The following is a 23,500-nucleotide window of genomic DNA, read 5'->3' as shown; positions in this document are numbered from 1 at the left end:
AATATCTCATCTAAAAAAACTTTGGACAATGTTGCAGTCTCTTAGTATTCTATTGCTCAATAGAGATGAGGAAGGGGAAGTCAAGTAAAGCTTGAATCAACAACCTTCCCACTTAAAAGGCAAGACTGGGCCACTGGATCAAGTTAACAAGGAACAGTTAAACAAGTAATTTTATGGAACATAGACAAAATCATTTTAAAGTAACAGTGGACCAGATTTTGTGGGGAAATGCAAGTATTCCATGCATATGTGCCAGCAAATTTAGTTTTTCCATGCATGTGTGCTGAGGGTCATAAAGTGGCAAGAAGCCATTCATCAACAATGTCCTGACTGATCGAGTGCTCATGGAGTCCAAAGAGAATGCAAAGTTGTAGTAATTTCACAACATTTATGCTCAATTTGCTCAAGGAACCTACATTAAGTCTTCCATTGATTTCAATGGGAGGGAAAATTTACAAGTGATTAAAGTGTTAGCATTAAGAATTTTTTTAAACTTTATTTTAAAGTGAGTATTTGAAGTATTTTTGTCTTTTATCAAGATATTTTCATAATTTGATTTAAGTTTTGCTGTTTTTAATTTTCAGTCAATGAAAACAACTTATAATAGCTGAGGGGGCTTGCAAAATTAAACTTACAAGATTTTATTCAGAAGTCAAGCGAGTTCTTAGTTTTCTGATCAAGTCTTCAATAGGTGTAGAAAACAATAAATGTCACATTCAAATTTTCTACAATGTTAAAAGAATGACCTTAATGCAACAATAAAACCAAAGTCTAAAATAAGGAAAAATACTGCAGCCATTGAGGTCTTTGTGGGAGTTTTGGATCTGTTGGTGGTTTCGTATTGATAGCAGTGTCATTTCGAAAACTAGTATTTCTTTCTTGCAAAACTGATGGTGTCCCCAGTGAATTGACATGATTACCAAACCACCTTGGGGTGAAAACTGTACATTAATCCATATTCCTTGCTCCATTGAATTCAGCATCTCACCAATTTCTTCAATTACTAAGATCATCAGCAGTCATTAACAAAAATATCAAAAACGTAAAAAATACTGAAATGTGGACATAATCACATTTTTGTCACTGGAATCTGGGTATATACACTAGGAATCCAGAAACCTCAATCCAGGCAGATGTTCAAGTCCCATGGCAGCAAATGGGGAACGTAAATACATTTAATAGAAATAAAAGAGCTATTATCAATAATAGGACCATGTTATAAAAATCTATCTGGTTCACTAAATGTTTAGGGAAGGATCCTGTCATTTCTTACCAGCATGGCCCACGACACTAAACCCACAGGTATGCGATGGACTCAAATGAAATGCCACTCAGAAGTATCAAAACTGCTATAAAAACTACAAGAAAGAAATTAGATGGATTAACTGGCATCCACCCAAGTATATAACAAAAGCCCATGCTTCCTAGTCAATACTCAAACATCTGGGGAAAATCAGGTAAAACTGTGCATATTTAATAGTAGAAGCCACATGCTAAAAATAAGCTAAGCAAATCCATAATCAATGAATCGTATTAAAGCTCTATGACAACATGAAACTCAAAAAATTAAACAACTAACAGAAGTATGCCCACGAACATCTGTCATCAATGGTGGTGGTGGACAGCATATGCAGGCAGCATGGTAGCGTAGTAGTTAGCGTAACGCTATTACAGTGCTAGCGACCCGGGTTCAATTCCAGCCGCTGTCTGTAAGGATTTTGTACATTCTCCCTGTGTCTGCGTGGGTTTCCTCCGGGTGCTCCGGTTTCCTCCCACATTCCAAAGACGTAGGGGTTAGGAGCTGTGGGCATGCTATGTTGGCACCGGAAGTGTGGTGACACTTGTGGGCCGCCCCCAGAACATTATACGCAAAGATGCATTTCACTGTGTGTTTTGATGTACGTGACTAACAAAGAAATCTTATGAAGACTTGCCTCTAGCTAAGTTGTTCGAGGTCATCTATAGCACAGGCACCGACAAATTGGAAAGTTGACAAACATGAAGCAGAAAAGGTAAATTTCATACACAATTGTGATTACCTGCCATTAATGAGGCATTTGACAGGAGGGAGGCCTCAAGGAGTCATTCTAAATTTTGAGTAAAGTAAGTCTTTCCATTGGTTGGAATCACGCCTGGCATTAAAGCAGATAATTATGGAGGCCATTCATCTCAACACTTGGGTATTGATATAGCTCTTCCCAAGAGATCTTTATGTAGAACTATCTCAGCAGTTTGATCAATTACCTTCTTCCATCCTAGGGACAGCGATGGAGTTGTTCACTGGTGACTGCCAATTCCTGAACAAGATTCAGACTTGAGAAGATAACTGGCAAGTAACATTTATATTGAGTCCATGCCAAACAATGACTACTTTCAACTTCATGAAATTTAATCACCTTCAACTAATTTTCGAAAGGCTTTACCATTGTCATATCAACATTATTAACATCGAGTCATCAACTAGAAACGTATCTGCACCAGCCATATACATACTGTGGCTACAAAAGAAGATTACACACAGGGTATTCTACAGCAAGAGATTGACTTCATGACTTTTCAAAGCCTATCCACCATCCACAAGGCATCAGGAATATGACTGAATACTCTCCACCTGCCTGAATAAAAACAGCTCCAACAACACTCAATCAGCATCCAGGATAAATCATGCAGCTTTCACGGCATCTTCTTCACCACTTTAATGATTCATGCTCTCTACCATCTGCAAACTTTATCCAGTACCTAAAGATTAAGGCTTCCCTAACTGCAACCCCCAAAGCTGTGCCCATCACCACTCAGAAGATCAAGAACATGAAATGCACAGGAACACCATCTCCAAGTTCTCCTAATACTCTATGTTCACCCAAAAGTTTGTTGTTGTTCACTAATTATTGCTGAATAAAAACAATCCTGGACTTTACCTCCTTAGAATATCTTTGCCTTCAAGTCTGTGGCAGTTCAAGGCAACAGTTAACCTCCACCTTTACACACAGAATTAGACGTGGGCAATAAATCTTGAATCTACCAATGATACCCACATCTTATGGATGCAGATAAAAGAATGTCATGTTCAGCCTTCACCTGAAGCAAACAAAATCAATGTACTTTTCCAATGTCCACAACAAATGTTGAACTTACAAAATGTATTCAATAGATGCTAATTTTGAACTTTTCTATAAACTAGCCCAATCAGAGCAGAAATCATTAAATCTGTAAATAACCAATCTCATTACATTGAATATTCTTAAGAACATGATAATTTCATCTTTACTTCGCAGTAAATATTATTTTACCTCAGGAATAATAACAAAAAACATTAAAGGAATTCAAGACTTAAATTTTACCTCAACATTTGATGAAACAGCATACAGATTGCATACAGTTGCTCACTAGATTTTATTAAAAATAGCTCAGCAAACAAGCTGGGAGAAGCAGGGCAGGAGAGAGAGATAGAGATCTAATCCTTTTCAGATTATTTGCATGTTTTTTTCCCCCTTACCAACAAAGGGAATTTTGAACTCTAATCTGCTCATAAAGGGCCAAAGCAGAATTGCAACAGTAGAAATACATTATAATACATTACAGTTTTCCCAATTAACTGTATTTCTCCCAAATATTCCACTGTGGGATCTGGATTTGCTACTAAACTTTAATCACCTTAGATGTATTAAGCTGTGATTAAAGACTGAAATATCTGAGGCAAACACTTTAACACTCTCACTGCGATTTCAGTTGAAGATGGAATTTCTTGGTCTGCAAATCATAATGAGATTAATCAAAAATGTTGTTGTGAAGCAACTGTATTAAATTTATTGCTACTTTCTTGCTCTTGACCTCAAGAGAATCAGACATATCATTTTTAATTAAGGAATAAAATTAAGCAAAACAAAAACTATACGACCAAAAGAGCGATAAATGCTGACGATCTCTGAAAGTTTATGAAGTCGCTAGAATCATACTTCAAGTGCTGTATTGCACTGCTTTTATGTGAACTTGAAAAAGTTATTTAACCATATGGACATGATAATTACAGCATACTGTGTGGTAGGAATTTCATGCACCTGTAAAGGTATCCATGTGAATACTGATTATAAGTCAAGTTAATATACTTGACTTTAAATACATTGATATGAACAAAGTTTCACAGTCAAGAAATATTTGTGTGTCATTATAGTTATACCTCAGTGTGATCTAGATTTCCGACTAGAGGGAAAAAAAATTCTCTAATAAAATCTAAAATGTTACTAATTAGCTTTTGCTAGAATGCTGAAGTTAGTGTTTTGTCAAGACTATATTCCCCACCACAGTTTCAATAAACTCTAGTTCAAATATATTTGTTTCAGAAATATACTACAATCCCAAAGCAGTGCTGAGAACTTAAATTCGTAATGTAGTTTACAGCACTTCATTTAAAGTTGATATCCCTAAGATGAATGATCAAGACAACACACTTAAAAAGAAGTTGCACATTTAGAGCATCTTTCATAACCTCAGTGGTATTTTCCCCCAAAACATGTTCATTTAAAATGTGGTCAATGTTGTAGGGAAATTTTGTAGCCAATTTGCACACATCAAGGCTCCACAAAAAGTAATGGCAAGATGATCTATTTTATGGTAATGTTGATTGAATAAGTATTTATCAGGACAATTTCCACTTTCTTTGAAAAGTATCACGAGATCTTTCAAGCATGAGAAGGCAGTTAACATATAGTTTAACATATCGTCCAAAAGATGGCACCATTGACAAAGCAATGTTTCCACTGCACTGTGCACTGAAGTGGGGCTCAAAAAAAAAAGGACTTTTGATCATCATAAAAAGCAGAATAAATTCATACTACAATACCAATATCCTGAAAATAAATCATAGAGAGAGGTCACAGCAGATATTAGTGAAAATAAAGCTCAAATTCCTTAAGACTGCAGGTAGAAATCTCCCTTTCTCCTCACTAAATCCTGGGAAATAATTAATTCCTTACAGCGCATCTTTGGTAGGATTACATCCACATGAAGTTATTAAAATCCAAACTTCAAAAAAGATTTCTGAACTAAATCAAATACTCAAATATACTGCAACATGGTGGCCTAGCAGTTCCAGTTATTTGGTTCAACTCTGAGTTCTGGTGCTGCCTGTGCCAATGCCACATGAACTCGTTGGGTTGAAGAGCCTGTGCCAATGCCGCTTCTCTCTAGGAATCTATATGCACAAATACTTTCTTTTTTGTGCAACCACTTCTAAACTACAAGGCAGCTGGGGAAAAAATAGAAAATGCAGGTATCATTTAATTATCTGACACTGCAGATACAAGTCACAATTTAATTATTCCTGCATGCAATACAAAAAGCAGGAATTAAATGGGAAAAATAGTGGTATTTTTGTGGAATTTTGTGGACATATTTGTGGATATTTAAGTTTCAAATAATAAATTGGATGCCTCAATTCTTATAACAATGACCAAGTTGAAAATATTTCATCAACACGATATTTTAAGCACTGCTTCCCCTGACAGCACTGTCCAGGAAGTGTTCTTTGACAAGTAGGGGAACTTGGAGGCATGGCAACTGTGACTCTGAATAAAATAAACTGATTAAATTTAAAATAAATATTTTAAGACAGGCACGGGAAGGCAGGTGATGTGTTGCACCTGCAGCATGTGGAAGCTAATGAAAATCATGGGGATCCACAGCAACCCCATCTGCAGTCTTCAGCTCGAACAACTTTGGCTCAGAGTTGATGAACTGAAATCTGAGATTTGGACAGTGCAATGCACAAGGGGAAGGCTAACTGTATACTTTCCTCCAGAAGTAAATTACACCACTAAGATTAACTACAGTAGAATTTAACAGTCAAGAAGAAAGGATGGCATAACTATCAGCAAGGCAGATATGGGGATCCTTAAAATAATTCTACATGGCCCTAAGCCCTTGCACTTGTCCAGGCATGAAGTTCTTGCAGCTTGTGTGGACAAGAGCAGATTCAGCAGGTTGGATGAGCAAAGTGATAACAGCACTTAAGTGCAGGAGCCATTCAAGGTCAGGGAGCAAAAGGGATTAGGAGATGGTGCAGTCACTAAGATAATGCTCTCATGAAGGGTAATTGACCTGAAATGTTACCTCTGGTTCTCTCGACCTAAGTAACCCAAGTATTTTCCGTTTTTTTTAATTACTTGGATAGACACATATCTTCATCTGCAAGCCCGAGTGCCAAAGGCTATGCTTCCTACCCATGCCAGGGTCAAGTACATCTCCTTGGAGCCGGAAAGGAAATTGGAGGGCGGAGAGCCACATCAGCAGTCAGAAGATTCCGCCATCATGCTCCATGTAGGATACAATGCCAGATAAAACAAAGGACATTCTGCTGAAGGGATACAGGCAGCTAGAGTCCAAATTAAAATGCAGAGTCACAAGAATAATCATCTCTGAATTACTAACTGAGACAAGTACGTGCAAATTGACATGGGGTAAATAAGATCAGAGAACTAAATGCATGGCTCAAAGATTGATGTGGGTAAAACAGATTTAAATTTATGTAGCACTAGCACCAATACTGAGGATAGAGGAAGCATTTCCACTGAGAAAGGCTTTACTAGAATCTAGCTGGGGCTAGCAAATCAAATAACTAGACCTGTAGATAAAACTTTAAACTAACTTGGATAAGGGGGAAGTGGGGATGTATTCTGGTGAGGGAAAATTTAATAAGTTAAAGGGTAGAGCAAAAGCGCATGGTGAAATGTATAATTAAAACCGTAGTGTACCGGGAAGGAACAGTGCATACAAACTTAATAGTAAACCTACAATTAAAGTCAGAATAGGGAAACATAGTTGAAAGACAAAATTAAAGGCAATTTGTCTGAATGCACACAGCATTCATAAGATAGTGAAATAATGGCACAAACGAAAATAAATGGGTAGTCTAGAAACTATTAGACACTTTGTTACAACATGAACAAAGTTCAGAATTAAATATTCCAGGACACCCAACTATTAAAATTGTCTAAGTGGAAAAGGAAGCAGAGTAGCCTTGATATTAAAGTATAAGATAAAAAAGGAAGGATTTGAGCTCAGAAAATCAAGTAGAGTTAGTTTGGGTGGATTTAAGAAATGGCAAGGGACTGAAAATTGCTGGGTGTTTATATACAGGTCTTCTAACAACAGTGGCAATGCAGGCCAGCATTTAAAATTATGGGGATCTCACAAAGATAATGAAATAATCATGGGGGGCTTTTCATTTGCATATAAACTGGGTAAAGCAAATGAGCAGTAATAGTCTGGAGGAATAATTCATGAAGTGTATGAGAGATGGTTATCTAGATTAGTATGCTGAGAAACCAATAAAGGAACAGACTATTTTAGATCTGGTATTGCACAATGAGAAAGTATTAATTGGCATTTTGGTAGTTAAGGGGCCTTTAAGGAAGACTGAACATAATATGAAGTTTTATATAATAAATAAAAGTAATTTTGTTCAATATTAAACTGGGGTCTTAAATCTAAATAAACCAAACTTCATTCATGAAGCATGAATCAGCTACAGTAGATTGGGAAAATGAAAATAGTTATAACAATAAACTAGCAATGGCTAATATTTAAAGAATTAATACTTTACTTAAAATTTGTATATTATTACCTGTTTTATTTGTGTTTTAAAGTGGCCCAGCCATAACTATCAAGAGAGGTCAAAGATAATATTGGATTAAAGAAAAGGCACAAAATATTGCCAAAAATGCAATAAGCATGAGGAATGGTAAAAATTCTGAATTCAGCAAAGGACAACCATGGCATTGACGAGCAAAGGGAAAGTGGAAAACTAGATAGGTTAGCAAGAGTAACAGTAGATATAAAAAAAAATTAGATAATGTGGGTCCTTCACAGAGTGAGGAGAAATTACATTGGGGTATAATGAAATGACAGAATCTAAATAAATATTTTGTTATTAAATATTTGTAGCAAACGTAACTCAACTTTTAAGGAGGAACAAAAACAACGAAGGTGAATTAGCCTGATGTCAGTAGTAAGAAAAATCCTGGAACTATTAAGGAAGTGGTTATAGGGTAATAGAAAACAATGACAGGATTGGACAGAGTCAACATGATTTATGAAAGGAAAATCCCATTTGACAAATCTGAGTCTTTTTTGGGGTTGAGGCTTGCAGAACAGACAGGGCAAACAGGTTGCTGTGTATTTGGATCTTGAGAAGACCTTCAATAAGGTGCTGTGCAAGAGACTATTACAAAAAAAGGAGTAAAATATGGCATGGATGGAGTTGATTACTGGACAAAAAACACTAATTATAAGGAGGTCACTTTTGGGTTGGAAAGGGTGTGACAAGTGAGGTACTGCAGCCAAACATGACCACTGTGTGCAGTTCCGGTCACCGCTTTACATTGGTATTGGTTTATGATTGTCACTTGTACCGAGGTACAGTGGAAAAACTGGTCTTGCATACCAGTCGCACAGATTAATTCATTACACAGTACATTGAGGTAATACAGGGAAAAAAACAATAACAGAATACAATGTTTCACAGCTATAGGGAAGTGTATTGCAGGTAGACAATAAGGTGCAAGGTCATAACAAGGTAGATTGTGAGGTCAAGAGTCCATCTTGTCATATAAGGGAACCACTCAATAATCTTACCACCGTTCAGTAGTCTTATAACAGTGGGATAGAAGCTGTCCTTGAGCCTGGTGGCATGTGCCCTCAGGCTCCTGCTTGATGGGAAAGGGGAGAAGAGAGAATGACCCGGGTGGGTTGGGTCTTTGATTATGCTACTGCTTCACCAAGGCAGCGAGAGGTATAGACAGAGTCCATGGAGGGGAGGCTGGTTTCCCTGATGTGGTGGGCTGTGTCCATGACTCCCTGCAGTTTCTTGCGGTCCCAGGCAAAGCAGTTGCCATTCTGCCATTGTGTGCCATTCCAGTTGCCACATATTATAGGAAGGATGTGGAGGCTTTGGAGAGGGTGCAGAAGAGGTTAACCAGGATGTTGCCTGGATTAGAGAGTGTTAGCTATAAGGAGAAGTAGGACGAACTTTGATTATTTTCTCGAGTGCGCCGGAGGCTGAGGAGCAACCTGATAGAAGTATATAAAATTATGAGAGGCGAAGAGAGGCATAGTCAGAGTCATTTTCCCCAGGGAGTAAATGTCAATTAATAGAGGGCATAGCTTTAAAGTGAGAGGAGGAAAGTTTAAACTAGATTCTCACGAGTGCTAGGTGCCTGGAACGTGCTGCCAGGGGAAGTGGTGGAAGCAGATACGTTAGCAATGTTTAAGAGGCATTTAGACAGATGAACAGGCAGGGGATTTAAGTTTATAGAACACATGCAGACAAATGTGCAGTTTAAATTGATATCATGGTCATCATAGACACAATGGGTTGAAGGGCCTGTTTCTGTGCTGTATTGTTCTATATCCAAGCATGGTGTAGGAAGGTGGTATTTGGAATCCCGAGGCATTGGGACTGGCCCTGGGGAGGGCGAGACCTCTACAAGGGGAGCAGGCAACACGCAGACAATACTGGGACTTGTATCTTTGTAGGGGCATTTGCTCGTGCCATTGAGGAGGATTTACACTAGAATACTGGATGGACACCCAACCAGGGAGGCAGGAAAAGGGACCAAAATTAGAAATGAATTAGAAAGCAAATGATAAAGGCAGGAAAGAGAAAGAAGCAATTAGAGGCACAACAGATGCTGTTAACGTGAGGAAAGGTAGTAAAAAGATTAAATTAAGAATTCTATATCTAAATACACATAGTAACCAAAACACAATCAGTGAACTAACAGCACAAGTAGAGACAAATGGGTATAATCTAACAGCAATCATGGAGTCACAAATAAGAATATCAAAATTGGGAATGCAATATTCAGAGATGTTTGACTTAAGGAGAACAGACAGGAAAGAAAAAGTGGAAGGGTATCTTTGCTAATAGGTGAAATAAGTACGTAGTAAGAGGCGATATAGCCTTAGAAGACAGAATCCATTTGGGTGATGGTAGAAAAAAAAGCAAGGGAATGATGACTATGGTAAGGGTAATGCATAAACCCCCCAAATAGTCACACTGAAGGAAGTACAAAACAAGAAATAATGGGGCTATATAAAAACAGGACATTATTGATTTTAATGTTCATATAAATTGGATTAATCAAATTGGAAACAGTAGCCACATGTACGAATTCAGAGTGCATTTCAGATGGTTTCCTAGAGGAATACATTAAAGAGCCAACCACGGAGTGGGCTATTTTGGCTTTGGTTACGTGTAACAACACAGGTTTGAAGGGTTCAATTCGGCTGCTGTCTGTAAGGAGCTTGTACATTCTCCCCATGTCTGCGTGGGTTTCCTCCAGGTGCTCCGGTTTCCTCCCTCATTCCAAAGATGTACAGGTTAGGAAGTTGTGGGTATGCTATGTTGGCACTGGAAGCGTGGCGACAATTGCGGGCTGCCCCCAGAACACTACGCAAAAAGATGCATTTCACTGCGTTTTGATGTACATGTGACTAATAAAGATATCTTATCGAAAGGATTTCAGAACAAAAGATCCCTGAGAAAGTTGAGATCAGACAGAATTTAGCATTCAGTTTAGAAGTCAGAAACTTGGACCAGAAACAACTGTGTTAAACTTAAATAAAATTACAAAGGAATGCAAATAGAATAGACAAATAGATTAGCTGGTAAGACGATAGACGAGCAGGGGCAAACATTTAAGGAGATAATTCATGACTCATAACAAAAATATGAAGAGGATGGGGGATGAACCAACCATGGTTAACCATGAATATTATAGAGGATATTAAAAGATATATAGTGGTAAAAGTTAACTTTAGGAACAAAGACTAGGATAATTTAGAACCCAGCAAAGGAGGACTAAAAATATCAGAGGAGAAAATAAACTATAAGGGAAACCTAGAGAAAAATATAAAAGCTGACAATGACAGCTTCAAGTACATAGAAAGGTAGGTTAAAGTGAACACAGGAGCTGTAGCTGGGGAAGTAACAATGGGGAACAAGCAAATGGCAGAGGAGTTAAACAAATATTTTGTTATCAATTTTTTACATTAAATGATACCACAAACATCCAATTAATACTAGAATACAGAAGAGGAATTAAATACCTTCACCATAACAAGATAATTAGTGTCAAGCAAACTAAAAAGTTTAAAGTCCTTTGATTCGAAAAGTGGCCAGAGATAATGGATGCATTGGATGTAAACTCCCCAAAAGTTTATTGGCTCTGGCAGTTTTCCAATCATTCAATGCCTCTGCAAAGTGATATTAAGAGGGTGGGAGGCAAAAGCAGGCAACTAAATGCCAATTAGCATATTGTATATTATTGGAAAAACATTGGAATTATTAAGTAATAGAAGAACATTTGGTAAGTCATAATCTCATCAAGCAGAGGCAACATTGCCCTTGAAGGGCAATCACGGCTGACAAATTTACTAGAGTTCTTTAAAGTAGTATCAGCCAGAGTATATAGGAGGAGAATCAAAAAAAACGTAAAATGAAGCATGTGGGCAAAAATTCAGTAAATGGAGTATATGTAGAACATGAAGTGGTTCACTTTTAAAGGAAGAATGATAAACATTAGCATAAAGGCATGGTGGGGGGTTCATGTACATGAAACAAAGCTAGCATACAGATGTAGCAAGCAATCAGGATGCTGGCTTTTATTGGAAGGGCATTAGGGGTGTGGAAATAGAAAAGCTTCACTACTACTGTACAAGGCACAAATGAGACGACATCTAGAGTTTTGTATACAGCGTTGGACACCTTATTTAATATACTCTGCTTCAGTGTTCACCAGGGAGAGGGACTTTGATGAATGCAAGGTCAGTGTAGAACAGGCTAATGTGCTGGAGCATGTACAGGTTAAGAAAGAGATCGTGTTGGAGCTTCTGAAAAACATTAGTATAGACAAGTCCCCAGGGCCGGATGGGATATATCCCAGGTTACTACGGGAAGGGAAGAGATTGCTGGGGAGTTAACGATGATCTTTGTCTTCCCTGGCCACAGGAGTGGTACCAGAGGATTGGAGGATGGCAAATGTTGTTCCATTGTTCAAGAAATAGGGATAATCCTGGGAATTAGAGACCAGTGAGTCTTAGGTCAGTGGTGGACAGGATTCTGAGAGACAGGATTTAAGAGCATTTGGAGAAACAGTCTTACTAGGGATAGTCAACATGGCTGTGTGAGGGGCAAGTCGAGCAGTGAATGTGGTGTACATGGATTTTAGTAAGGCGTTTGACAAGGTTTCCCATGGTAGGCTCATCCAGTAAGTCATGAGGCATGGGATCCATGGAGACTTGGCTGCATGGATTCAGAATTGGCTTGCCCACAGAAGGCAGAGGGTGGTAGTAGATAGAGAGTATTCTGCCTGGAGGTCAGTGACTAGTGATGTTCCACAGGGGTCTGTTCTGGTACCCCTGCTTTGTGATTTTTATAAATGATTTGGATGAGGAAATGGAGGGGTGGATTAGTAAGTTTGCAGATGACACAAAGGTTGGAGGTGTTGTGGATAGTGTAGAAGGTTGTCGTAGGTAACAGTAGGATATAGAGAGGATGCAGAGTTGGGTGGAGAAGTGGCAGATGGAGCTCAATCCAGAAAAATGTGAAAAGATACACTTTGGAAGATCGAACTTGAAGGCAGTACACAAGGTTAATAGCAGGATTCTTACTAGTGTGGAGGAACAGAGGGATCTTGGGTCCAAGTTCATAGATCCCTCAAAGTTGCTGTGCAAGTTGATAGGGTGGTTAAGAAGGCATATGGTGTGCTGGCCTTCATTAGTCGGGGGACTGAATTCAAGAGCCGCAAGGTAATGTTGCAGCTCTACAAAACTCTGGTTAGACCACACAAGAATACTGTGCTCTGTTCTGGTCATCTCATTACGAGGAGGATGTGAAAGCTCCAGAGGGTGCAGAAGAGATTTACCAGGATGCTGCCTGGATTAGAGAACATGTCCTATGAGGAAAGGTTGAGCGAGCTAGGGCTTTTCCCTCTGGAGTGACGGAGGACGAGAGGCAACTTGATAGAGGTGTATAAGGTTAGGAGAGGCATAGAGTGGATAGCCGCCACCTTTTTCCCAGGGTGGCAATGGCCAATACCAGAGGACATCCATTTAAGGTGAATGGAGGAAAGTTTAGGGGAGATGTCAGAGGTAGGTTTTTTTTAAAACAGTGTGGTGGGTGCCTGGGATGCACTACCAAGGGTGGTGGTAGAGGCTGATACAATATGAACATTTAAAAGACTCCTGGACAGGTACATGGATGTAAGAAAAATGGAGGGTGAAAGGCTGTGTAGGAGGGAAGGGTTAGATTGATTGTGGGGTAGGTTTACATAGGTTGGCACAACATCGTGGGCAGTTTACTGTGCTGTACTGTTCTATGTTTTATCACTGGAGACAGTTCAGAGAAAATTCACCAGGATAATTCCAGTTATGGAGGGATTGTCCATGAGGAAAGGTTGAACCAGTTGAGTTTGCAGTCAATGGAGTTTAGAAGATTATTAATGACTTGAACAGGGTAAATGCAGGGAGGATGCCCCCCTCATGGCAGAGTTTAGGACCAGAGAGCAGTCTCAGAATAAGGAAGTGCCCATTTAAGGCTTAGATGAGGAAAATATTCTCCTCTCAGATGCTTGAATCTTTGGAATTCCACTCCCAGAAAATAGTGGAGGCTGAATCCTTGAACATATTCAAAGTTGAGATAAGCAGATTTTTAATTAGTAACGAAAGCAAAGGCTCTGGGAAAAGTCTGGAAAGTTGGATCAGCCATCATCTTATTGAATTGTGCAGCAGCTTGAAGCAACTTAATGGCTTACTCGAGTTCCCATTCCTTCTGGGGCTCCAGCTGTTCACACTCTGTATTAACGATATGGACAAGGGGAGCAAGTATATTATCTCTAGGTTTATTCACGACGCAAAACTAGGTGGCAGTGTGGAATGTGAGGATGCAGAGAGGCTTTGGGAGAGTAAGCAGATTAAGTAAATGGGCAACAACATTCTAGATGGCATATGAAATGGAAAATCAAGATCAACCACTTTGGAGAGGGGTGGGGTGGGGAGGATAAGATGCATAAAGTCAGAGTTTTTTTTTTAAAAATGTGATTTATTGAAAGATGTTCAGACAGACCTGGCTGTCCCTGTACATGAATCACTTAAGGTTAAACATGCAAACGATTAGGAAGACAACCGGTAACTTGCCTCTACTACAAGAGGATTTTTCTACAGGAGTAGAGATGTCTTGCTCCAATTATACAGAGCGAGACAGCATCTAGAATTTTGGGTACTGGTCTCTGCACCCAAGGATGGATGTATGTGCGACAGAACATGTGCAACAAAGGTGGATGTGTCGTTTGAGGATATATTATGTAGGCTCGGCCAATGCTCTTTAGAGTTTAGAAGAATATAAAGTTATAGCAGTGAACATTAAAAATTTACTGGGATTTACAAGGTAAATGCAGAAACAATGTTTCCTCTGGCTGTAATATCTAGAACCAGGGATCACAATGTCAAATAAATGTATGGTCATTCAAGAGAAATGATTAGAAATCTCTTCATCCCAAGGTTAGCAATTCTTCCAAATTTTCAACTCAACAGGGCTGTCAAGGCTCAATTACTGAGTATATTTGAGAGAGATGGTATCCCTTGGATTTTTCAATATTAAGGGGATCAAGTCCAGGAAAAAGGTGCCGAGGTAAAAGATCAGCCACGATCTTACTGAATGGTGGACCAGGTACAAGGGGCTGAATGACTTCCTCTTACTTGTATTTCATATGCCCTTATGACTATGAAGCACTCTTAGACAACCTTAAATTGAAGCTTTTTAAAATAAGTAAATCTATAGATATACACATACAATAAAAATACAGGGATTCTGAAATACGAAACAGGAAATACCAGAAACACTTGGCTTCTATTTGAGAGAGAAAAAAAGGGAACTCAAGGATCAGGATGATGTTACAAAAAAGATCAACCTGAAATGTTAATTTAGTTTTTCTTTTCACAATAAAATTAAATTTGGCATTAAGCCTAAACCACATGGCTGAATATATCATGGTAAACAACTCAGCTAACTCACCAAAGCCTATCTACCATCTTCAAAGCCCAGTTAGCCCTGTGATGGAATATTCCTCACTTACCTGAATGACTGCATCTCCAAAAACATTCAAGCAGCACAAAACAGCTCAACTGATTGAGACCTCACCCAAAATGTTCTGCAGATACTCGCCTAAATTACTCCCACACCTCTCAAACCCATGACACCCGCTACCAAGGACAAAGGCAACTGGCCCACTGAACACCATCATCCTGATTTGGAACTATCAAGTCATTGCGTCATCATTAAGTTAAAGTCCTGGAATTCCCTATCAATAACCATGTTGGAGCATCATCACCAGAGGATTGTAGTAGTTTTCACGTTGGCACCACTTTTTCCATAGGCAATTAAATACCGACGTTCCACACAAAATGCTGAGGGAACTCAGTGGGTCAGGCAGCATCTATGGAGGGCAATAGACAGTTGACATTTCTGGTCGAGACTCTTCATCTGGACTGAAAGATAGAGGGGAGATAGCCAGTATAAAAAGGTGAAAGGAAGGGGTGGAGCAAAAGCTAGCAAGCAATAGGTGGAGCCAGGTGAGGAGGGGTGATAGGCAGATGGAGGAGAGAATGGAAGTAGCAACAGAAGCTGGGAGGTGATTGGTGGAGGCGATGCAAACGCTGCCAGTGATGCCCACATCCTATAAATGAATAGGAAAGAATTAAGCAGCAATACATTCCCTTCCTGATCATAATCAAAATATAAGCTGATCAGAGCAAAACCAATGTGCTTCATATAATGAGCAAATAAAATATCAGAGGGATATTTATCCCAGGTCACTCCTGCTAAAGCCTAAATTTTATATACCCAAATATGGCGTGTGCCTCTGCCAACTCAACCCTCTGAAAAGGTATAATATTCAAATAAACTCCTCTACAGCCAAGATTAATTCTGGGCTCACAATCTCCTCCAGCCTTAAGTCCCATTTCATGCTCGTCACTTTTCCAATTCTGGCCCATTCTTCATTCTGTCTCCTTCTGCTCCATCATTAATAGCAAAACCGTGAACTTTATTATGGTATGACGAATCTTATTTGAAAACTTTCTCTCAGAAAACCTCCAAACCTTCTGCCCTCCCTACTTCCAAATGGCTTGGTGCCAATTTTGTTAGACTGCACAAAATTACACTGTCAGCTGTGCCATCTCTCAAATGTGTTATTGAATCTAGGCCCTGCAATTGCAGGAGGATAAAAAGATACAATGAATCTATACCAACAATGAGCAAGGAAGTTATCCTCATACCTTGGTCAATAGTTATCCATTAATGAACATTTTTAGTCATTATCATTTTGTTCTTTGTGGGAGCGTCTCACATGCAATCTACTGAATCTTGAGCATTACAACAGTTTACTGGCCTTGGGGACAAAAACTTGTGAACATTTTGAAGTGATCTGAAAGATAGTTTGTCGACTTTCTTTCTATTAAAATCAACTATGAAAGTGTAAACTCATTATAGGAGAATCAAAAAAGATCTTTAGTAAAGGTTTCAAAGTTGTGTATATTTCTGATTTTACTCATTTTTTCAGAAAGATAAACTATGAAATACTTTGAGTGATATGTGTGTGTGTGTTTTAAGGGGAAAAGCCAGGTGAGAATTCTAGAACTAGCAGTCACTGTTTAAAAATAAGAGGTCACCCATTTAAGATCATGAGCCTTTGAAACTCTGTTTCCATCATCTATTGAGGAAGAACGTCTTTGAATATTTAAGGTAAAGAGAGACTGATTTTTGATAAAGGGGTGAAAGGTTATGAGGGGCAGATGGGAATGCAGAGCAGAAGATGCAATCAGATCAGCTAAGACCTTATTGAATGGTAGAGTAGCTTGAGGGGTCAGAATCAGAATTATTATCACTGACTTAAATGTGAAATTTGCTGTTTTGCAGCAGCAGTATAGTGCAAAGACATAAAATTACTAAGTTACTAAATATAAATAAATAATGCAAACAAAAAAAGGAATGAGGTAGTACTCGAGTTCATGGACCGTTAAGAAATATGGAGGAGGAGGGGGAGATGCCGTTTCTGAACCACTGAGTATGTCAAATAGCCTGATCCTGATTAGTATGTACATATGTTAACTAATACCTCACATTATGAAAAAGATGCATAATAGTAGGTAAACACATTCTGTATCTGAAAATACATTAAAGGCTTGGACATTAAAGCCAAAACTAAAAAAAAGTTACTGCACAGATAAAGCATTCAGGAGTCAAATCTCAATTTAAAAGGATGCTCAATATTGTTCTGTTCAATCTATATTTACAGTGTGCATACAGAGACATCACAACCAAACATAGCACACCTCTTTCCCTTCAACATCTTTTCATGTCAGCTGAAATCTCCAGTGATATCCCTACGCTCATTGGAAGAACAATTTTAAAAGTGACAAAAACACCATTAAGTAATGCTGGCAGTAAACAGTGAAAGAAAGGGAAGAAATTTGGTGGTATTATTAAAGATTGACAGTGGCACAAAAAAAATTCTCTCCAAAGTATTTCAGACTCTAACACTGAAGTTAACTCTATGTAGAGACTTGTATAAGAAAATACATTTTGTACATCACACTCCTTGCTCATGATTTTGGCTGAGACAAATATAGGTCCACACACAAAGGAAACTGCTTTCTCTTCAACAAGGTCATGGTATTTTTGATATCCACCAGAAATGAAGTTTGGTTCAATTACTCATTGGAAGGCTAGCAATGCCAAAAACATCCCTGCTCTTGAATACCATAGCAGCCTGGATTACAATGTTGGCTTTCTTGTATGGGACTCAAACTGACAAGCTCCAATGGCTAAACCAAGGGTATTAATAGGGGAGATCTTCTTTTGCTTCAAAACTGTTGACTGTCCGCACTTGGGCCATGTTATTTGTTTCAGCAGAAGCCCAGCTCCCAGCCCCATTTGGCACGTAGTTGGGGCCTTCAGGAATTCTAAGAACATAATTGTTTTTAGTTTTAACCATTTAAAAAGGAGCAAAAACACACCCACATAGTTAAAATAAATTAAAAGCATTAAAACTAATTTAAATATAAACACTACTTATGCTACTTGAAAAAGCCAGTGCACCCACCCTCCCCCGCCTCTTTATTCAAATAAGGACTGTCATGATTACACCATGCTTAAACCAGCACAGGCACCACGACAGATTTCCCAGCCTGGTAAGGAGACCACCAGAGCAGTAAAGGGTTAGCCAGCAACACAGAGTGCAAGATAAAATGTCTTTGACCAAAAAATGTTAACTGGTTCTCTTTCCACAAACGCCACCTAACATTGAGTGTTTCCCGCAGTGCTGGAAAATGGAACTGCCCCTCACAGTCTGCAAGTCCCAGCAATAGCATAGGGACAAAGACCTGTTCCAATATGCTGATATCACATCCATGCAAGTTACAGATTTATAAGAGTTCAATTACATTAAATACCAATAATGTAGCTGCTGAAATCTAAGCCGTCTCTAATTTAATGTACTTCTAACAACGTAACAGGAACACAAACAAAATGATGAACAATATTTTCATCTTTAGAAACTGGTTGACAGTACAATTAAAAGCATTCAAATAATTATGTAATGCAAGCACATAGTTCATATATTTCGTAAAGTGTTAGCTTAACATTCTCTCCTTGTTTTAAACCTTGTTCTTGGTATCCAAAGATGAAAATATAACTTTAATATATGTTCAAACAAATAAGTTCAAACGGTCGCTGAATAATGTTCAGCGCAACTTGCTCCAAATAACTGTCACATCAGGTTGACAAAGGTATGTAATGGAACACTTTTCCCCCTTAACCTAATTATGTGAATATGGTTTAAAAGACCACATATTTATAAATGAATGTGAATGTTACTATCTCAAAAGGATGACATTTCAGATTGATATATTCTTCTTTCTCTTCTGCCCCATCTTAATAACAAAAGCTGAAGTAAACACTTTGCACGAATGTTGCCCTTTCTCTGCATAAATAACAGTTTACCTTATCCTAAATGAAGGAATAACAAGTCCTCAAATTACCGATGCTATAAGACCTCCAAACACCACAGACAGATCTGAAGACAAAACATATAGCATCAGCTAAGAACACAAAATTCAAATCTGATCTCTCAGTTTTTATTAATACAGGATCTTTACAGAAATCAAAAACAGACTTTAATCTCTTCTAGACACACTGCATTCATTCTTGCTCCTGAAGTAAAAAGAATTCACAAACAGTTCATTACAGTCCATATACTTTTCTTCTTCCTTGTCAGCTTGCCAAAGAAACTTACCATAATTTTAAAGGTTATTTTACTATGAGCAATAAATTTGCAATTTGAAAATAATCACTTGTTCTAGCAATGTATTTAAGTCTCAAAACTCAGCATTACAAATCTATAAAGTTTCAATATTTGAAAGTTCTTTTCTATGCCTGTGAAACAAAATTGATTTTTTAAGGCATGTCTCTTGGGAAATAGATACTAACATTTACTTGAAAAAATCTGCAGTGATTTTAATGTGCATCTGGCTGCTGCAGAAATTACCTTGTAACAGAGTGGACAGTTTCTACGTCAATGTGAGCAGTGGGGAATACTAGAAAAACAGCCTCAAAACTGTAATATTATGATTCAGGTGAGAATGATAAAAGTCCCACTCCAGAGACTTTAACAGATAATCTAGGACTTGCTACAGTGCCCTGAAAGAGGCCGCACCAAAACCAAGGTCTTGTCTACTCAATCAGGAAGATGCAAAAGATCGATTTCAAATGTAGCATAAGAGCTACCCCTGATTTTCTGGACAATATTTATCGCCCAACATTACTAAAACAGATTGTCATTATCTCAGTTTCATTTGAGAGATCTTGTTCTGTGTAAATGAAAGGCCATATTTCCTATACTGCAACAACTGTTTTAAAACAAAAACTTAATTCAATGCAAGATGCTTGATACATCCTGAGTGGAAGATGCAATTTGAATTGAAGTTATTTACTACATGAAATATATATGATTACCTCCATTTGCAAGACACATCTAGTTAGTGGCCATAAACTATGTTTTCTGTTAGCAACAAATTTCCAAACCATTTGTGAGATTGGTTAGATCATGAAATATCTCCATACTATGATATGCACACTTATTCACTTTACAATTAAAATATCTTTTCAGCTTTGTAAGTCTCAAGTTGTTGTACAGAACACAGCTTGGTGTGTGAAATAACTTAAGAATACTAATTACATCCACCATTGTTCAAAATAAAAGTTAGCTTTCTTACTGTTCTTACTAACTTAAAAGCAATGCAAAGGAGGTGGCAACTTTGTCAAACTGCTGCTTTCTTTAAAATATAAAGCAGAAAAAGTTAACTTTTGAGGTTGAAGACTGTTAATCAGAACTGAAACATTAATTCAGTTTCTTTTTCCACAGATGCTGCCTTATCCACTACTTCCAGCATTTTCTGTTCCTATTACAGAGTGAGGAGTTTTTTTTAAATTACCTCCTCTGCTTTCCAAGTCACCTTCTCTTATCTGGATTATTACATCTTTACTGTTGCCATTTCTATTGTAAATACAACGAAGTATTCAGTAAATATGAACACTGCCAAACAACACTACTGTGATCTTATTTGATATTGTGGTATATCAACTGGTATGGATTGGTCACACATTAATAAGATTTGATTAGATAGCTTTCAATAACACAATACAACAAAGAAAAATGGTTGGCATCCATGCTTCTTGTGAAATAAAACATGTTATTACCGATAATATCTTTGGTTATTAGAGGAATATACTGGGTTTATAATTTTGTATCCTTACTTCAGCCCCAAAAGCAAACATTAAAAGACACTTAATTGACATTGGTTCCATGTCAGTAGTTATGGATATACTCAAATGATTTTTGTTTTGTCCCTTGCTGTGCCTAACGATGAAGAATGAGCACCAACCGCTAACCGAAGTATAGCTTCAGCATAAAACGATTCCAACGTATTTTCCTTCTATCAATGAATAACGAATGGCCAACTACGATTTTAATATGACGGAAATACGTACACTTTCTATTCATATTTTACCTTGAAATAAATAATGAATTTATGGATCAAAAGGACAGAGACAGGAGTTAACGAGGTCTGTTAAATTTTAATTCAATAATGCCTTAACTAAATATGCTTACCATGAGCCACCGCCAAATCTTACGACAACAAAATGTTATTATATGTTAAAGGTAAAAAGAATTTCGAAAGAACACGCTTCATCAAAACCCCGTTAGGCAATTTTCGACGCCTTTAAACAAACAATACTACATAAAAATTGCATCAAGCAAATAAATGCATCTTCGCGCCACCCAGATCACTGTTCATTTAGTCTCAGGTTCGGGCACAATCGATCAGACCAGCCTTTAAAGACCCTTTTCATAAAGGCAACCTTACAACATGTAACGTATGATTAAATTAGATGATTTTGCTAGTTGAAAGAATACTGACAGTTACAAATGAAAACTGAAAAGGTTTCCTTTTTACGAAGTTAAATTAAACCTTCCTCTTCGAAACGGAGACGCTGCCACCACCATTTACCAACTGCGTTTATGTTTATTCTTACCTCCACTACTGAGGGGTTGGGACGTAAAGATTGCGTTAATGAACTAGCAGTGAGTGAGACCGGCAAGAATATGATCCGTGTAATGTCTCTTACCATGTCCGCCGGTATACAGCTTGACATTTTGAGTTGTATCCGTCTATCAATTAGACAATCACTCCCAGCGTTATCCGCAGAACTCTCCGCTCAGTCTGCCAACTCCTTCCAAACAATGATCCGGATTGAAATCAGAAAAGAAAGCAAAACAAACAAACTGAAATTCAGAACCAACCACACGAGTTCTGTCTTCAAATCTTCCCAAATTCAGGTTGGGGGTTACGCGTAGAAGCGAAATTTACAAAAAAAAAACTGCTTGGCCAATAGTCTCCGCAAAGCCAAGCGAAGGAAAGGCGAGAGAGCCACAAGGAGACGTGGAGACTCGTCGTCAAGTTCAGGACCCGCCGCAGACCCGAAGTTGCTGCCCCGTAAGTTGGAGGGGATGGACGCTGGAGCTATCCTTGAAAACAGACAGCTGCACCGCCCGCACTCAACAATTCAAGCGCTGAGAGGAAGAGAAGCACAGAGTTGTCCCTTTCATATTCCAGAAACACAGCTTGCTAAATGCTCATTTCTGCTTTCCTCTCCTCAGGACAACCCCTCTGCAGCCACCCGTCCTGTCATCTTCTTCTCTCCCTCTCTCTCCCTATCAAACAAACATGGCGCATGGGGAGAAGGCTGATCACCGAGCGGCTGAGAGCTGCGTCGTTTCCGGTCTGGCCTGCCCCTGGGCCTGCTGGGAATTGTAGTCGGCCGGCGGACAGATGGAAGCCAAAGCGGCGGATGCCGTGACTACATCTCCCGCGAAGCAGCGCGGAGGGCCTGCCGCATTCCGAACGCATTGTTGGATGCGCTCTGCACGTCACCCACATGTTGCCCGAGGAATGACGTGAGTGGACATTTAAAGGAGGAGCCTGGAAGCGAAGCTCTGTCGGACCCTGGGGCAGAAAATGCTGCAAGCGCTCGGCAAGTCAGATTGCACAGAGAGCAACAGAACTAATGCTTCAGAATGATGACTGGTTCTGATAAAACATTACTTCTATTCCCGTCTGCATAGATGGTGCCTGACCTACTCAATGTTCCCAACATTTTCTGTTTTTATTTAAAGGGCACTTGGATGCAACGCTTGGAGGCATTGATACTGAATTTCATGGTTTTAATATTTTCAAGTATGGTAAATTCTTTATTCATTGAGATGATCCTGCTTAAAAACTGAATATATCTTCACTTTGTCACATCAAGTGTTGGCAACACTAGGCATTCCAGATTGGTGTCATCTTTAATGTGTGGGCTTGATTACAACAGGAACCTCGGCAGTGGCTTAATTTCACCAATGTCTAATTCTGATGAAAGGTCATCAATCTATTTTTTTCTTTTGCCATAGATCAGTCAGCAATTCCTGTTTTATTTCAAATTTCAAGCACCCCTGGTTTACTGCCAGATTCGTGCTGTTCTTAAATTAAGGCAAACCAATTAATGTTCGTGAATGGACAGTCCTGCTTAAAGCACTATACAAAACTGAAACAAAAATAAATCTCATTGTTGATTTAGCAATCTCGTAAAGTCATACAGCACAGAAAGAGGCCCTTCTGCCCATCAACTATGCTGACCATCAAACACAATTTACATTAATCCTAAATAATCCAATTTTATTCTCTTCAGATTCCCATCAACTCTCCCTAGATTCTCCACTCACATATGCCTTAGGGGCAATTTAAAGAAGCCAATTAACCTACTGGCACTGAGGGCTTGAGTTATGATGAGAAACTGGATAGGCTGTGACTGTTTCCCCTGGAGCGAAGGAGGCTGAGGGATAAG

General features: G+C 38.6%; 1 protein-coding gene across 1 annotated transcript in view; it reads right to left on the bottom strand.

The window, feature by feature from the left end:
* Positions 1–22,380, bottom strand: part of ubl3a (ubiquitin-like 3a) — a 46,927-nt gene extending 24,547 nt beyond the window's left edge. Inside the window, exon 1 of the mRNA XM_052026108.1 lies at positions 21,743–22,380. Within this exon, the coding sequence (XP_051882068.1) occupies positions 21,743–21,769 (27 nt within the window). The 5' untranslated portion in view covers positions 21,770–22,380. The remainder of the gene's footprint in view (positions 1–21,742) is intronic.
* Positions 22,381–23,500: the final 1,120 nt, after the last annotated feature.

The sequence above is a fragment of the Pristis pectinata genome, chromosome 11, assembly GCF_009764475.1.
Source record: "Pristis pectinata isolate sPriPec2 chromosome 11, sPriPec2.1.pri, whole genome shotgun sequence".
Classification (NCBI taxonomy): Eukaryota; Metazoa; Chordata; class Chondrichthyes; order Rhinopristiformes; family Pristidae; genus Pristis; species Pristis pectinata.
The sequence above is the reverse complement of the archived record's forward strand: the minus strand, read 5'-3'. Positions and strand labels throughout refer to the sequence as shown.